Source organism: Rhincodon typus, chromosome 22, assembly GCF_021869965.1.
Source record: "Rhincodon typus isolate 14 chromosome 22, sRhiTyp1.1, whole genome shotgun sequence".
Taxonomy (NCBI): domain Eukaryota; kingdom Metazoa; phylum Chordata; class Chondrichthyes; order Orectolobiformes; family Rhincodontidae; genus Rhincodon; species Rhincodon typus.
In genome coordinates, this window is record NC_063353.1 from 16,127,973 (window position 1) to 16,146,333 (window position 18,361).

The following is an 18,361-nucleotide window of genomic DNA, read 5'->3' on the forward strand; positions in this document are numbered from 1 at the left end:
GGACGAGTTGGACCGAAGCGTCTGTTTCTACGCTGTGTGACTCTATGACTCTATGAATCAATTAAGTATTTTTGACCATATAATTGTTTGAACCCTGGGGGTTCAGTTAGCTGCATGTCTGGTTTATAATGCAGAGTGACACCAACAGCACAGGTTCAATTCCCGTACAGGCTAAGGTTATTATGAAGGTCCCACCTTCTCAACTAGGCCCTCACCCAAGGCGTGGAATTAGAATTAGGTTTATTGTCACATGTACTCAAGTACAGGGGATACGTGAGTACAGCAAAAAGTGTACAAAGTCACCGTTTCCAGCACCATCTTAGGTACAAAGATATCTAAGTACAAAATCTTAGGTATAAATTAGAAAAGTAAACAAAAAAAGGTAAAAGTTCAGCATTCCAATCCTAAAGTTCCAAAGCAGGGAGTCCACACTGGGCTTCACCTTAAGGCTGGGAGTCCGTGCTGGGTTTCCTCGAGGCCAGGACTCCATCCAGTCCCTCCGTGGAACAGAGGTAAGTAGAGAGAAGAAAAAGAAAAAGAAAAGAAAAAGAAGAAAAGAAACAGTCGAAGCCGACAAGCTCTCACTTAGAAACCCTACTCTGCCACAGAATTGACAATCCTTGGTGATCCTCAGGTTAAACTCACCATTAGTCATCTCTCTCTAATGAGAATGCAGCCCTACGTGACTACATTATTTGAGCTGGATACCTGTAAATATTAGAAATTTAAAATATTTTATTTGTAAATAATTGAAAGGAAAAATTCAGTCCTCAGCAGATTTGTTTATTATTGTTTCCAATCACATAAGTCCCAAGTGTCCAATAAATTGTAAATATTCAACCACCTCCCTGCCACAAAACCATACGCTTTACCAAAAACAAGATTTTCAGGGTTTTTTTTAAAGAAATAACATAATGAAATTTAATTGAAAGAAATCAATTAGCAAAGACCGCATGAGAATAAAATCAAAATCAGATTTGGAAAATTAGGTTGTCAAAATCATGCCATTTATTCAGTTGATCTACTTGTTTTTTGGCTTTTGGGACTTGGGCTTTGGCTTTTGGTATTTGCTTTTCAGCTTTTGGTATTTGCTTTTCAGTTTTTGGTATTTGCTTTTCAGCTTTTGGGGCTTGGGTATCGGTTTTTGGTATTTGCTTTTCGGCTTTTGGGACTTGTTTATCAGATTTTGATAGCTGTTTCCGCAATCTTTGCATTTGCACGACTTGATACTGGTATACGCTACTCTGCTGGTCTTTCCATTTTTACATTGTAGGATCACTGATGCTTTTTCAGTCTTGTCTTCACGGCAGCACTGGCAATAAGAGTCCATGCGATGTCTTTTGAAGTCATATCTAGAAAAATAATTATATAAGGTGCATGATATATGTGTTGACATATCAGTGCAATATTTAGTCATTAAGCTGCCTTTGACAGCATCTTCCAAAGCTGTAATCTACACAAATTTAAGAGGGCAAGGGCAGCAAATGCATTGGAACACCAGCACTTGCAACTTCCACTCCAAGCCACAAAACATCCTGATTTGGAATTATATGGCCATTCCTGCATTCGGTGATTGGTCAAAATCCTGAAATTCCATTCTTAACAGCAATGGAGTGTATTGATCCCAGATCAATGGCTGTTCAAGAACACTGGTTGCCATCATTTTCTCAAGTGTAATTAGGGATGAGCAACGAATGCTAGCCTAGCTAGTGACACATCCCATGAAAGAATTAAAATATCTGTTTCTTGTGAAATTGTTGTAGATAGAATATTACTGCCACTTTCTGGACACATATTATCTGCTGACCCATATTGGCTCCTAATCTGACATCCTTGTGTTCAGCTCTCTCTCTATGACCTTGTCTCTCTTTATATTTTTCTTTGAACTCTTCCAGCCCTACAATCCTCTGAGCTCTCTGTTCTCTTCCGAACCAGGCTTCATGTGAATCCTGGATTTCCATACCATCATCATTCAGCTGAGTCAGCACAAAGTTCTGGAATTCGCTCCTTACACCTCTTTGACGTTTGCTTCCCTCTTCTCCTTGAAGCCTATCTCTTTAACCAAGAGTTTGCCCATCTGTCCTAATATCTCTATGCAACTCGGTGTCATAGGTTTTTTGGTAATTCTCCTGTGACCAATGAGGGACATTGTTACTGACAAAAGAAGCAATACCAATGTATGTGGTTACTGCTGTGGAATATTGTTATTCCTACACCTACTATTTCCTGTACTAATAAAATAGAAACTATTTCCACCTTTTTTTGTCATTTCCCCAACTAAGTTGTGGTTGCCTTACAGCTGCCCTTTTGCCACTTGGCAGAATGCGGCATCCCACAACTGGCTGACCCAACTGGGAAGAAGGGTTGCAATTAAGGTAGAGGGGAACCTGGAGGCAGTAATCCATATTATTTTCGTCGAACCCAGGCGTGCTCTCCTGAATCTTCTTTCCCCTCACAAATCATTTCAACACATCATTTCACTGTTGCACTGCCAGGTTTTACTGTGCAAACGGTTCATAGCTTCCATACCAACCAATAGGCCCTAAAAATGTCATCAGATCCCACTTTTGTCACCAATGAAGCTCCCAGCTAAGATTCAGGCAAACAATGTAGAGCCCGAAGGATATTTCTGGACAAAATAGCAGTGGAACGATCACTGTGTAGCAGATGAACCAACTCCATGTTAATTCTGTCACTTCCCCATTTCAAGCTAATTCTGGAAGTTAGTCTCCCAAATATGTAATCAACACAGGAAATGCTTAAGATAACCACAAGAAAAACAATCTCTTCCTGTGCTGTTCCATCGCGGTTATTGAAAACTGAAGAAGATACAAGTTTTACCGATTTTTTTTTGTCATTGTACATTCTTGCCATATTTCCACATGAGGAGACTAACAACAAATCCTCACAAGATAATGAGTCACTTTGAGCAGTCAGGTGTTGGAATAGGTAGAAGTAGAAATGGAAATTATTGTTTCTGACACAAATGGCTTTTTGACAGAAAACAATTATGAGAGTTCAGAAAGGCACAAGTAAAACTGAAGTATTTAGGCGATTAGCTAAAGGTGTAACTTTAAACATTTACCAATAAATACAGAAGCCAAGGTTGAACATTTTAACTTCGAGAGGAAAAGCCCCATGTGAGTTACAGGCCTGTCTCTGTGGGCTAACAGAAACCCCCAGTGATCGTAAGAGCCGGGCTTCATCAATGCAATAACTGCTAACTTTATACCCAAAAGGAAAGGAAGGTCCTGAAACACGCTCTGACACACTGAAACACACCACCATGCTGGCACACTGAAACACGCTCCCATGCACTCACACAGAAACATGCACTCATGCACGCACACTGAAACATGCTGGAAAATTGGGTGAACTACAGACCCCATGCCTGATGCCAGGCAAATGGGATGTCTGTAATTAAAGGGTGGTTTGGAGCTCATTTCTAGAATGGGTAGGAGGTTCGGGGGCTCTTTGGATTTGCAAAGTGGAGGGTAACTCAGGGAAGCTGAACACTTTCATTATGGAAATCAGACAAGCACTCAGCCTATCCTACACACAAAAGGGAATTTCAAAGTCACCTGGAGTTACCACATTGGTCTCTAGACTTACTTGCGAGTGGTGGCACAGGTATAAAGGGGCCAGGGAACTGATTTTAATACATGCATCAAATGTACACGTTGTTTTGAAATCAGGAGTGGAGTGACTATTATCTATTCCATTTCAACTATCTTCATGCCACATTTCTGCTGCATGATGGAGATAAATTTCCCTTCAAAGCATTCATTCATTATATATTAATTTAAATGACAATGAGAACACAAATTATATTTAGCCATAGTCAGATGTAATAATAGATAGAGACAGAAAAGTGGGTGATCATAGAGGAAATAGAGACTATAATGTTGATGTTAGCTTCTCCCGGAAGGAAAGGGTTTGATTTCACTGTCCCAGTTGGATATGAACCCAGAATTCAGGAATAAAATACATCTTTCAAATGCATTGCAGTAAATACTGCCCAGTGTGTTTTAACATATCAAAACCCAGCTTACCGTGTAACTGATGAACAATGCCCAAGACATTGCGTTGCTTCAAACGTTGCTTCACAATATCCCCTTTTGATTGTTTCATTAAATTTATTAACTTTGCATTGGTCTAAGGTAGGGAAAATAAATTATTGTGAGTGCTAGAATTAAAGAAGATTATTTAATCTACCTCAGCATCAGACACTTCTAAACTACAGTTAGTATAGGTCCATGGTACTTAACTGCTCCTCACAAGATAGTCCGTCCATACTAAAGTTGAGCCGAATGAACTTTCTTTAGACTGTTTTGAATGCAATTATATCTTTCCTTAGAGAAGAGGCACAGAACTGTTCACAGTGTTTCACCTGTAGTCTGACAAGTGCCTTGTATAGCTTTCCTTATTGTTATCTTGGTTCCCTTTGAAATAAAGGTCAGTATTTCATTTGCTTTCCCAATTAGCTGCTGAAGTTGTATGTCAGTATTTTGAGGTTTATGCACAAGGGCTACCAAATCCTTCTGTTCTGTAGATTTCTGCAGTCTTTCTCCATTGAAATAATATACAGCTTCTATATTCTTCCTGCCAAAGTGCATACTCTTACGTTTTCCAACATTATATTCCATCTGCCAAGTTTTTGCCCACTTGTTTTACCCATCTGTATCCCTCTGTGAACTCCTTGTATCATCCTCAGCACAAATCTTCCCACCTATTTTTGTGTCCTCTGCAAACTTAGCTATTGTGCATTCACTTGCCTCATCAAAGTCATTGATATATATTGTAAATAATTGTGGTTCCAACACTGATCACTACAGCACACCACTAGTTACAGGCTGTCATCCTGAAATTGTTCAATTTATCCTAACTCCAGCTCTTTTGTTTGTTGAGAAACCCAACATGGAATAGTGGAGCAGACTCGATAGGCTGAATGACCTACTTCTGCTTCTGCATCTTTAGGACGAAATAGTCTGACAAACCCAAAAGTAACAGGAACACTTTTATGATTGCAAGTTCTTAATGTGACTTTCTAAAAAAAAACACATTGAGCATCTTTAATTAGTGTCGGAGATGCTTCCGTTGTTGAAAACAGAAACTGGCAGGTGTGCAAATCACATGGCATAGTTGCTGACTCCTCTAATGCCCTGTGACTGACTGAAAGTCACCTGCAGATGCAACTAACAATCTATTTAAATACGTAATGTAGACTCACAATATGAAAGACTGCCAATGCAATAAAATGCAGACAGAATAGCAGTGCTAATAGGCCCGTATCCCAGAAAGAAAATAACATTTCAGCAGTGAAAGAAAGTTGCAAATCTTCAACGTGATGCTTGAACACGTATTGGAAATGGATATTAATTTGCATCAGATTGAAAGAAACTGCTGCTATTCCTTTTGCAAAACATACTCAAAACACACAGCGGAAAATATTCATGTGTTCTCCTGAGCAGATGCTATTACTTCCGCAGTGATTTCTGCCAAAGTTACGGTGGCTGATCAGAAAGAAATTTCTGGCAGTAATTTGTACGAACAGAAATTTGACTCTTGTTCAAATCATGCCACAGTTTTCAGCTATTCTGTTTATACATTCCACTTTTAAAACTTGCTTTCAATAAATATTGTGACAAAGTACAATTAAAATTTATGTAAGCACATTAAATGGTACCTCGTGCCGATCTGCATTCAAAACAACAACGATCGAGGTAAACTCTGTCAGACTAAAAATATTCAAGAAAATATTGAATCGTTAGTATAGGATATTACTTCTAAAATATAAACAGCCTATAATGAAAACAAATTCTTTTTTTGAAATATTGTCATGCAATATTCTTATTGCATTGTTATCTATTTTTCTTATAATGGGATAAATTAAATGTAAAATCATCTCTTAATGCAACAACTTTTTGATAGACAGAGTACATTTTACCTTAGATCTGATATAATTCCTGGAAATAATGTCAAGTTAATTCTTGAATCAAATCCCACAAATTTTTAATGAACATTTTTTGGAAGTTTTTAATAGATTCACAATAAATTTATATGACTTGCAATGACAGTATGCTCAATGTAATAAAGAATAAGGAACTTCATTGAAGGATGCAAAATAACATTGAATTGCCACTTTTAAAATCAAAATGCTAAACTTAATTAAGTTCCACTCTATGATCATAAGTTAATTTGTCTAACTAGGTTAAACTGGTCTAAGCCAACAGTGCAGGACAAGCTTATAACAAATCAGCAGATGATTTTTCACAGTGTCTGTTTTTATTTCCCATTGACATGGGAAATATGAAGAATATTTTAAATTTGAAACTAAATAAAACAGACAGTCAGACTCAGAAATGAGTGACAGTTGCCAATTTGCTACCTGCCTGTCTGGTGATGCTGGCAAAATCCATTTAAAATATGTTTCATGCCTGCAGCTGCTGGATGGGATTCTGAGAGTGTTAAGTGACAGCTGAGGTCATTAACTGGCAAGTTTGTTGAATAAAATAATTAAATTCAAGACATAAAATGTTGAGGCTGTTTATAAACACCAGGGCCATGAGTATATTTGGAAGTGTTTCTTCAATTAAATGAACATGGTAATAGAATAATAATAATCAGAGTAATAGAAAAGTATGTAAAGTGGATGAAAACACATGATGGTAACAATATACAGTGATCACTACATACCTCAGGGCAGCTTTCATCCTGATTGCAGGATATATTTCTGAGTACGACTCCAAACTCAGTACATTCATAGGAGATACATGGATTATTGGCATCCTCCCATGTATCACCCTCCTGTGAGTGAAAGCACACAAAATAACGATATTGATATTTCATTTCCAGGCCCAACTGATACTTTGTCCAAATGATTTAAGCTCTTACTCTATTAACAGTGCAGAAAGTTTTTTTAAACCATCAACCTGCAACAATGATGATGCAGTACTTTGCCCATACTTATGCAACAGCATAAGTTTATTATGTGACTGGCATAACATAGAAATAATATGGCATTGATATTATCCCCCATCTCTTGCCTAGGCAGGATAGAGGTGGGGCATTTTTGAACTACATTCATCAGGCTAATCCATGGCACAACTTCCTAAAGTTGGCAATCAGGTATATACCTAATGCTGGTCTTTCCTATTGCCTTTTTTGATAAATTGAGGACAGTGTGAGGCATGCAGCCAGACACTCTACCGGCATTGCTTTCTAACCCAGGCCTTATGGCTGTTGGTTGCGAAGCTGTTAGATTCAAATATCCATTGAAGTCCCTGTAAAGGAATCTTCGAAGTTAACCAAAGGGCCTTGATCATCCTGCCCCTACACTTTCTTCAAATCCTCTGCTTGGAGGAAGGGTATGATCCCAATGCCCAGGACCAGAATCCTGGGGTATCATAAGAAGAAAGCACCCATTAGTCATTTTAGGTTGTCACAATGATTTAAAATTTGGTCTGTTAGTAATGGAATCTCCAGCAGTGGGTGGCAACAGTGAACAAGGGCAGCTGGAGCAGTTAAACAGATCCTCTCTGGAAAAAATGGTGTCTTTGAGGGAAGCAGCTTCAGGGGAAGAAGTAGCAGACAGACAAGTGATTCTTCAACTTAATGTAAACTACAGGTTTCACTCTATGTAAATACTTCGTTGTTTAACCTTAATTTCTCTTCATGTTTGTGAAGACCTGATGCAAGTGGAATAAAGAATCCCTTCATCATGATCTTTGGGGCTTCTTGTGTTTCAAATATCATGTTACATTTCAATTTTTGAATTCCATAGTCCAATGTAATATCTGAGACTTTCACAAACTGAAATTGTTTTAAAAAGGTAATCAAAAGCACTGACTTAAAATGGTCACACACCCCACCTGACCACAAATGGACAATCTTCATTATGGATTAGAAAACAAACAGCTAAACTGAATTTAATATTTTGTCCCTAGACAAGTTTTCAACTCTTCTGCAGGAGTTTTGAAAAACCCTTATATTTTATTAATTTTTACACCTTGCTGAAAATGCTTGGAGAGGAAAATAACACCTGCAATTATCAAGTTTGGAGACAATGAACATAGGAATGGGATTACAAAAAGATGTTTGTATGTCAAGAAGCTGCTTTTGTCAAAGAGAGAGGAGATAGATTTTTGACAGTAGAATTGTAACCAGCAAGAAAAGGCTTTCTGTTGGTCTCAAGAGGAGAAAGCATCTGGTGACAGTATGCTTCAAAAAGAAACATCTGAACACCTAGAACCAAAAGGATAGTGGAAATAATTGCTACTACTGATGATCCAAGACATCAACTAAACAATAATGGTCTCCAGTAAAAACCTTACCCCACCAGGATACTTTAAGTGCTGAATGGTATGTCCTTTCATTTTCCTTTCATACTGGACTATCCTATTTCAACTTTATACTTGTGCATGTACACTTGACATCATGTCTTTCATAATTTTTTGGAATTAGCAGGAAATAAAATTGTTAATTCTTTCGCTCAAGGAGACCTTGTGACTGGCCTTACTGATAAAATAGAAATTACTTAACTACATTTTAATTTGGAAGAGGTATAGCCTCATGCTAAAAAGAACATAAATCTTTGCTGTAACCAACCAGAAAGATTGAAAAGACAGGAGTCAATTCAAACCCTCTCACCTGTTCATAACAGAATAAAATTGTTGAGAACCCCAGACCAGATTAATTAAATAAAATACAATGTAATTTTCCTGACCATTTAAGGGAATGCAATGTATTTTTTGTTCCATTGGCCTCGAACGTCAGCAATTGAACAAATATTGGAAGATTATTTTACCTGCAGCTTATTTTACCCTTAATGATCCTGGTTCATTGGAACTTTATTTGCTTAATAGGAATGGAAATCAGATTACAGATATTAATAAATAACTTGGGGTCATTTGATGCTCAAATGTTTTCCTTTTTGTGTTTAACAGTATTAAGTGCCTCTTTTAATTAAACTGCTTAACGAATATTCAGAAAATTTTAGCTGTACTAATCATAGATCAATGTTATTAACATAGTTCAAAACTGGGGGGCATATTTTTAAGATGGGAGGAGAACGATTTAAAAGAGACCTTAGGGGCAACTTCTTCACAGAGTGTGGTTCATATGTGGAACAAACTGCCAGAAGAAGTGGTAGGTGGAGGTACCGTTACAATATTTAAGAGACATTTGGACAGGTACATGAATAGGAAAGGTTTAAAGGCTATGGGCCAAACGTAGGCAAGTAGGACTAGTTTAATTTGGGATACCTGGTCAGCATGGACGAGTTGGACCAAAGGTCTGTTTCCATGCTGTATGGTTCTATAACTCTATGGAAAGCTTAATAAAGCTAATAAAAGTTGAGGTACTCCCTTCTTGCAGAAAAGAAAATGCTTAACTAGATCAAATGTTTGCTTCATTTTGCTAAGGAAGAACCTATTGCTGTAAGAGCTGGGTCTACCTGGCTATTAATCTGATACTGGGGCCATCATTTACAGGGAATATCACTCTGGATGCATAAGCCAGTTCTGTTCAAATAATAATTGTCACAGCTTCAAAACTACTGGAATGCTCCTGTTCACAGGGAACTGTGGCATAGGGTGAATATAATTTAACTGATCACATGGTTTCATGAAGTTGCACACTTAGCAAGTGGCCTAACACAGAAAAACCCAATGCTTAATGGCATCAATCAGAGCAATAAAATTGATCATTTTTAAAAAGAAGTCACAGGAATTTTTTTCAACCAAAAGTAGAACTTTCAACATACAGCTTACACTTTCTTTTCCCTTTCCTCCTCCTATTTTGGACATGTCCATACTTTATTGTGAAGGGTTGAAATTGCAAGATAGTGATATTAAAATGATCACAATCCTTGCCTTAATCATTTATTTCACTGACGGTTTTGATCCACTTACGATATAGAGACTTCATGTGTTCCCATGTTGCCAATATTACACAGCATGATTTCAACTTTAAGAGTTCTCAATTTACTTGAATCTGCAGCTGTAATTCCAGATATTCTTTATAGATTTACTTTTTTTTTTAGCTTCTTAATCTTAAAGGGCAGTTAATAAGTATTTGATTTAGTCTACAAATTTCTTAATAAAACCATTATCGGAGATTAGGAACACACCTCTCTTGGTTGTCCAAACTGGTCACGGCAAACTAGAAAAACCAGAAGAAATTGTTTATTAATATGCCTGTTTTCATTATAATATGCACACAATAGGTTTGATTTATTTGTAAACTAGTGATCTTCCTATGGACTTGCTCAATTCCTCAGAAATGAATTGGATATCTCGTAATTGTTTGTTGTAACAGGCTGATTATGCCACCTTTGATGAAAATAAGAACAATATTTTACAACATATCCTATTTGTGTATTGGATGTTGTAGCAACTCAAGGATCTCCACATTACTATTGACATGTTTATTTAACCTATTTAGCCACAAAGCCATTATAGTGTAGTGATTATCCTCATGCTAGGCATGAATGAGCCAGATATTTCTTGGATTTAAGGCACAATGATATCAAATGAGTTCCTTCACTAGAATGCAGTCGGATTCCACAGAGTTTCTGATATCCGCCATGCCCTGGTGAACTGTGCTCCTAAACAAAGACCCAGAAAAATCCGCGCAGATGTCATAAATAAATTCATTTTTAAATTCTAATTAGTACAAATAGAAAGGAAACTGATTGATTGTCCTCCTCCTGTCACCCAAGCTCAGTTGCAAAATGTCCCCAATTCGATCAGGCCTGAACCACATCATGGGTTCGAGTTCAAGCCACTTGTAATTTATAAATGTATGGCGTGTGCAGCCCCTGGGATTGAGGTCATGTTCAATGGTAAGCCAGAATCTAGGTGTTGCTATAAAATTTAAAGGCACTTCACTTTTTTTGAGAAATTAGCTGAAATACTATCTGGCAGCAGTGTGTGGAGAAGCAAGACTTCCTGTTTTAAATCAATAGCACATGAAGCAAGTATTTCTGCCAGAAGTCTTCATGAGACAGTAATTGGGGCAGCAAGATTGTGGGTAGACAAATATAGCAGGGAGTGACTGACTGCATTTTTAAACAACTTAGTATAACCTTGATCATTTTGTATTCCTAATAATTTGAGCTATATGCGCTATTGAAGCCACAAGTATAGAGTACCATGACTAAATCAGTAGTTTATATTTTGCAGTTGCCCCTTTGGCAAATGGAAATTGATAAATAATGTCCATGTGAGAAGAAAAAAATAAAATCACCTACTTTGACAAAAAGAAACACATCTGGATTTATCTTCAGATAGGAGCATTCCATTTGGACAAAAGCAGCCTTCTTCGAATGGAGTTAATACCTCCCCAGCTATCAATGTACTGAAGAAGAAAACATTTCATTCAAAGTTACATTTGTAACATTATGGACCTTTTAATCATATCACAAATAATGGGTGCATTTAGATAACACAGTTGAATTTTGTGTTTGGATAGATAAAACATACTTACTTATTCTTGCACTGACCATCTTGCTTGCTTTGACATGACCTGTACACGAAACCCTGATCGCAGGTATAATCTTTAGTACAAAATAATATGTTAGATACAAATATTGGCAAAGTACCTAACTAAAAAAGCAATCACTTTGAACATGGTATAATCAAATAAAGCCCTGTAAATGTCAGCAATTGCCCAGCTTGTTTGGCACAATGCAACTTGTACCAAGAGTAGTTTTAGCACTACAACAGATAAACAGATAGAGAAATAAATTGTGAGTTTATCATAAGCAAAGTTACCAAAAAAGAGATTTCACAATAATGTAGATCCTGAAGTAGGTAACAGATTGTAGATACAGGCTTGTATTTCCCGAGGGCTTTAGAACCCTGCTGTCAGACTCAAATGGGAGTCAAAACCTTGTAAACAGTGTGGAGCATAGTCCCTTGGCTGTGCTAGTCCTTGAAGTGGTCAATTAGTGACCAGAAGGCAGGCTCACCATTCAATGAAAGACATCAAATGGACCTTAAAAACATGACAGTCAGAAAGGAGACTTTCAAGAAGTTGGCCTGCAGCTGTTGTAGTAGTCTGGTCCAGTCGGCTTCCTCAATAGCTCTCGATAGGTCTTTAATAACTCTAATAGGCTGCCTTTGGTCAGAGCTCTGACCTACAAGAGAGGTAAGAGTAATGGGGGGAAAGGCAGGAAAGTAGAGCTAACGCCACAATCTATTCAGCAATTAGAGGAGGCTCGATGAGGTGGAATGGCCTATGGTTGCTCCAATTCCTTATGATCTTACATTGTACAGGTGACACTCCAATCACCATAAAATTGTTCCCGTTATGGGGCTTTGATTGTCTATGTAAATTGAATACAAAATTTTCTGACTATATATTTGTACAAAGTTGCAATCTTACGGTCACCATTTCAGTCACTAAAAATAGTTTGCTCAGAAGCATTTTTTTTCAACTTGTCGACTAGCTCCTGTACATGGAAGTAATTCTTTTGCATTTTTAATGGACTTGGGCAATATCAAAAATTCTAATACTTACTGCACACGCCATTGGTGAAAGGCCTCCAATCAACACATATGCCAACACTAGCACAAGCTAAAGCAGCAGTTTCCAAACTGGTACAGTCAATCGTAGAATTTATCACGCAGTGGTCAAAGATACAAGTCTTGAGGTACTTGTCGAGGTTGACCCTTTTTCTGCATTGTTTAAACAGTCTAAATAATACAAAGCAGATTACTTAAAATTAATTTAAAGTACATCATAACATCTCAGTTCCATTTCTGTACAGAGACTAATACATTCATACCATTTTCTATTACTTTCTATTGTGATTTAATTCTTGTGAAAAATATGCAGTCCATTAGATCGCTTTGAGCTGCAGATCCTAACCAGATCTTTCTGGGTTCTCTATTTTCCATTGTCTGAAGAGAAAACCTTTTCAAAGCTAGGGGGGAAAGCCAGGGGAGTGAGATGAGGTGGGTTGCTCCTGCAGAGAGCAGGCTAGGAAACGATAGGACTTCTATACTGTCACGATGTTATTTCACACGTCTGGAGCAGGGGGGACATGAACCGAGCCCAAAAATCGGATTCCATTCACCATAACATGATTCAGAGGCAGTGATTGCTGCAAATACTTGAACAGGCGAATGGTAAAACTAGGACTAATTGACCCTTTGGCCTGGCTTGTTTATTGCCAGTGATTTATTGGCAACAAGTATGGCCCTAGAGACAACTTGCTGATCATGGGCTGGTGTCTGGTAACGTGAAACATCAATCATTGGAACACCAGCCGAGATTAGCACATAATTCCAGGAGAAGGAACAAGTTACCAGGAAACAATAAAGTACACATCAGAGATGAGAGGTGTTGCTTTTAGTAAGGCAAGCCAGGGCAGGACTTGTACAGTTAACGGTAGGGCCCTGGTGGGGAGTGTTGTTGAAAAAAGACAGGTGTATAGTTCCTTGAAAGTGGAGTTGCAGGTAGACAGGGTGATGAAGGAGGCATTTGACACGCTTGCCTTCATTGGTCAGTGCATTGAATATAGGAGTTGGAATGTTATGTTATGTCTGCACAGGACATTCGTGAGTCCACTTTTAGAATACTGTGTTCAATTCTTGTCCCCCTTCTATAGGAAGGATGTTGCTAAACTTGAAAAGGTTCAGAAACAATTTAAAAGGATGTTGCTGGGGTTGGACGGTTTGAGCTATAGGGAGAGGCTGAATAGGCTGGGGCTATTCTCTCTGGAGGGTCAGAGGTTGAGGGGTGACCTTATAGAGGTTTATAAAATCATGAGGGACATGGATAGAGTGAATAGCTAAGGCCTTTTCCCCAGGGTAGGGGAGTCCAAAACTAGAGGGCGTAGGATTAAGGTGAGAGGGGAAAGATTTAAAAGGGACCTAAGGAGCAACTTTGTCATGCAGAGGATCGTGCATTAATGGATTGAGCTGCCAGAGGAAGTGGTGGAGGCAGATATAATGACAACATTTAAATGTGTCTGAATGGGTACATAAATAGGAAGGGTTTAGAGGGATATGGGCCAAACGCTGGCAAATGGTACCAGACCAGCCTAGGATATCTGGTCAGCGCAGACAAATTGGACCAAAGGGTCTGTTTCCGTGCTATATAGTTCTTTAATTCTATGACTCTCTAGATCCTAAGAAAGTTTAATGTACAGAGTCTAGTGTAGAATATGTTCCTCCGGCACCGAAAGTAGATGATTTTAGGATTGTATTTTAGGAGGCAGCTTCCAGTATTTCCTCTTAAGGGCCACAGATACGGCTGCAGGGCTTCTACTAAACAGGTCACAGCATTGATGTGATAGTTATCCTTAATCAACCTGTTCAGAAGTGTTATCACACACCTCTAGGTGGGACTTGGACCCAGGCTTTCCATTCATATGATATGCTGGTCTGAAACAGAAAACAACTTCAGGGGCTGAAGTAGGGGGTTACGCCTCCAATTTGCATAAGCAATAAGCTTAATGTCTGTTTCAAGCATTCAACACCAGCAGCAACCTCTATTCAAACTGTAAAACATTCGAGATGCTTCACTGAAATCTTGGCTAATAAAATTTGACTCTGGAATGCATAACGAAGTATTGTCACAGGTGAACAAAAGATTGGTCAAAAAGGTTCACTTTAAGGTGTTCCAAAAAGGAGAAGAAAAAGTTAGAAAGACAAATAGTTTTTGAGACGGAGTTTAGGTCTAGATAGTAGAAGGCTAGTTGGTCACAATCCTGGAACTCACTCCCTAACAGCACTGTGGATGTACCTACACCAAAATGTTGGTATTACTGCAGCAGAATAGATATTTTTCAAAGAATCTGTTTTGCAATCTTATTACACATCTCTGCGGTGGATGGGACTTAAACCCAGGCCTCCTGGCTTAGAGGGAAGGGAACTACCATTATGCTGCAACAACCCCTGTAGCAGACTATGAAGACAGCTCATCACCATCTACCCTAGGGAAGTTAGGAATGGGCAATAAATGCTGGCCTTGCCAAGGACACTCACATCCCATGAATGAACAAAATGAAATTGTAACTGGAATGAAAGTAGAGAATATAAGTGGCTCTACAAATCATTTTTCAATTATTACAGTGTAAGAAATGAAATGTGAAGAATGAATTCACTTACTTGCTTTGAATGAGATCACAGATTGTTTCTTCAGGTTTGCATGTTGGTGGAGAGAGTGGTGGCATACAAGGCATATTTGTAGCAGCTGATTGACAGTAAGGCTTTCTGGAATCTTGAACTCTCCAATCAAATGCAGTTTTGTGACAACAGTCAGGTGGCTCAGCCTTTCCATTTTTTCTTATGCATTGGGGTGGGGAGTGCGAACAGGATCCTAAAATCAAAAAAAAATGCATTACGTTAAGTACTGATCAAAGTTTAGTTTATCATCAATATTTAGGTTTTTTTTGTTTACTGACAATCTAGGAGTATCTTATGCTAGGCTATCAGTTATTGTCCATCGCCAAAGGCCTTGAGAAGCTAGTGGAGAGCCATCTTTTTGCAGACGTTGAGGTGTTGATACACCAACAGTGCTGTTAGGAAGTTCCTGGATATTGACACAGAGCAAGTGAAGAAACAAAAATATATGTCCAAGTCAGGATGGCATGTGGCTTTGAGGGGAACTTAAAGGTGATTGTTCCCATGCGCCCATTGCCCTTGACCTTCTAGGTGGTAGAGATCACAGGTTTGGAGGTTGTGTTGAAGAAAGCTTTAGGTATTTCTTCAGTGCATCTTGTAGATGGTGTGCGTCGCTGCCTCTATGTCTCAATGGTGGTTGAAAAGTCGCCATAATCTTACCAAACTAATAGACCTTCTCTCTCATTAAAGAGAGATGACTGGTGGTGGTTTAACCTGAGGGTCTCCGTGCTCAGGCAATGGGGTAAGGCTGGGGAATCCTTCATGGCGGAGGAGGTGAATGTTTGTGGTGGTAGTTGAGTTATCAATTAAATGGGCTGCTTTGCAGTGAATGGTGTCAGCTTCTTAAGGGTTGTGAGGGCTGCACTCGTTCAGCAAGTATTCCATCACACTCCCAACGTGCATCTTGTAGATAATGGACAGGAACTGCAGAGACATGAGGTGAGTTACTTGCCACAAACTTCCAAGCCTCCAACCTGTTCTTGTAGCCACAGTATTCACATGACTGGTTGAGTTCAGTTACTGCTCAATGCTAACCCAAGAATATTGATATTAGGAGATTCAGTAATGATGATGCCATTGAAGACAAGGGGAGATGATTAAACTGTCTCTTGTTGGAAATGGTCAATGCCTGGCACTTGTTGAACCATCTACAATGAGAGTGGTTAACTATTTCCCCTTGATATTTAATGGCATTATCATCCCTGCATCCAATCCTATCAATAAATAATGTTAACTAACTATATATAGTCAGAACACATACCACATTGGCCTTGGGTGTTGTCAAGGAAGTATTGTTCTGGCACCCTGATCTTAAAGGCATTAGGGTAAGCGGTAATAGTTGTTCGAATAACAGGAATAGAAATATATGTGCTGATGCCCAGTTTAGTAATGATAAATCCATTTGCATTGTAGGGAGGTCTCACATCATTTCCATTGACTGTTAACTGAAAAAGAGAAAAAAAGGAACTTTTGAAATCTGTCCCAATCTACAAAGAATTTGGGTGTTGTAATTAATATCTAATTTGAACTTTTTTTGAATTAAAAGGACATTTAAGCTCTTTTTTTCTTTGCTAATTTGGTGGGGTTTTTTTCTCTCAGAATTATTTCACACTGTTCAGGCATACAGGAGTTCTGGATGGTCCCATTGATTAATATACTATCTGCTCCCCAGAACAGCAGTTGAATTTGGTCTCTATTGCTTACATCTCTCTCTCTCTCTCTCGCTCTTTTGCCACCTGAAGGAAGTTTCACTCAATGAGCTTGGATAATCTTGAAATGGCGAAACCATTGTACGACCAACAAAATATTGATTATAGATTTACAAAGAGATAGAAGTGCATGGCACAGAAGGAGGAGGTTCAGCACCTTGTGCCTGCACCAGGTGATTAAATCATTATGAAGTACCAACCTCCTGCTTTCTTCCCCGTAACCTTGCATATTATTTTTATCCAAATAATCATACAATGTCCTCTTGAAGGCTGCAAATGAACCTATCTCCTCCAGGCAGTACATTACATGCTCTAACTACCGATGAGTGAAAAAGTTTTTCCTCACTTCACCCTCGTTTTATTGCAGATCATTTTAAGTCTATGCTGTCTTGTTCCTTCTATGATTGGGAACTGTTTCTCCCTAGCTATTCTGTCCAGCCCACTCATGAGTTTGAAAACCTCAATCAGATCTCCTCTTAGCCTTCTTCTCTCCAGGAAGTCCAGTCACAACTTCTTCAATCTATCATCATAACCGAGTTTCCTTATCCCAGGAACCATTCTAGAGATTTGCTTCTGCACTTTTTCCAATGTGTTCACATCCTTCCCACATTGTGGTGCCCAGAATTGTTCACAACATTCCAGCTAACATCTAAATAGTGTGCTACACAAGTTCAACATCACCTCCTTGCTCTTGTTCTCTTTGCTTCTATTAATAAAGTTGAGGATACTGCATGTTTTACTTCTCTCTCTCCCTGCCCCACCACTTTCAGTGATCTATGCACATACTATGTCCCTCTACTCCTGTACCCCCTATTTTGCACAGTCATTCCTCTGTATCCACAGGGTTCTGCTTCTGAGAAACCCTGTGAATGATGAAATTCATGAGTGCGGAGCTCATTTAAAAATAAGTTTAAAATAGGTTAAAAATTGCAGATACACAATTTTTGCCTGCAGCTGTTGATTTTTGTTGTTACATATATTTGATGCGGATAGGTGAATTTGTGATTCATTATTTCACAGATACAGATGATTTACTATATTGTCTTTTAATGTTCTTCCTGAGAACATGTGTCACTTCACACTTATCTGCATTGAAGCTCATCTGCCACCTATCCACCTACTCCGTCAACTTGACAATATCCTTCTGGAGTTCTACACAGTACTCGTATGTTTACAATTCTTCCAAGTTTTGTGTCATCTGCAAACTTTGAAATTTCCCCATGATCCAGATCATTAGAATATGTCAGGAAAAGCTAGAGTCCCAATACTGACCCCTGCGAAAGTCCACCACAAAGCTTCTTCTAGCCCAAAAACCATCCATTGACGATTATTCTGTTCCCTATCACTCAGCTGATTTTTGGATCCACTTTGCTGCTGATCCAGTTATTCAATGTACAACTTTCCTCACAAGTATGTTGTGTGGCACTGTATCAAACACTTTCTGAAAGTCCATGTAAGCCACATCAACAGCATTACCCTCATTGAGCCTTTCAGTTACAACACAAGAAAATGCTCATG

At 38.6% G+C, this 18,361-nt stretch overlaps 1 protein-coding gene across 1 annotated transcript in view; it reads right to left on the reverse strand.

Annotated features, from left to right (window-relative positions):
* Positions 1 to 770: 770 nt before the first annotated feature.
* LOC109912415 (glycoprotein hormone subunit alpha 2) overlaps positions 771 to 18,361 on the reverse strand; it is a 41,149-nt gene continuing 23,558 nt past the window's right edge. The window contains exons 11-20 of the mRNA XM_048610219.1: positions 16,396 to 16,579; positions 15,120 to 15,330; positions 12,523 to 12,698; positions 11,488 to 11,557; positions 11,252 to 11,358; positions 10,130 to 10,161; positions 6,697 to 6,807; positions 5,687 to 5,738; positions 4,053 to 4,155; positions 771 to 1,352 (exon numbers count right to left, since the gene is read on the reverse strand). Of these exons, the coding sequence (XP_048466176.1) occupies positions 1,022 to 1,352; positions 4,053 to 4,155; positions 5,687 to 5,738; positions 6,697 to 6,807; positions 10,130 to 10,161; positions 11,252 to 11,358; positions 11,488 to 11,557; positions 12,523 to 12,698; positions 15,120 to 15,330; positions 16,396 to 16,579 (1,377 nt within the window). The 3' untranslated portion in view covers positions 771 to 1,021. The remainder of the gene's footprint in view (positions 1,353 to 4,052; positions 4,156 to 5,686; positions 5,739 to 6,696; positions 6,808 to 10,129; positions 10,162 to 11,251; positions 11,359 to 11,487; positions 11,558 to 12,522; positions 12,699 to 15,119; positions 15,331 to 16,395; positions 16,580 to 18,361) is intronic.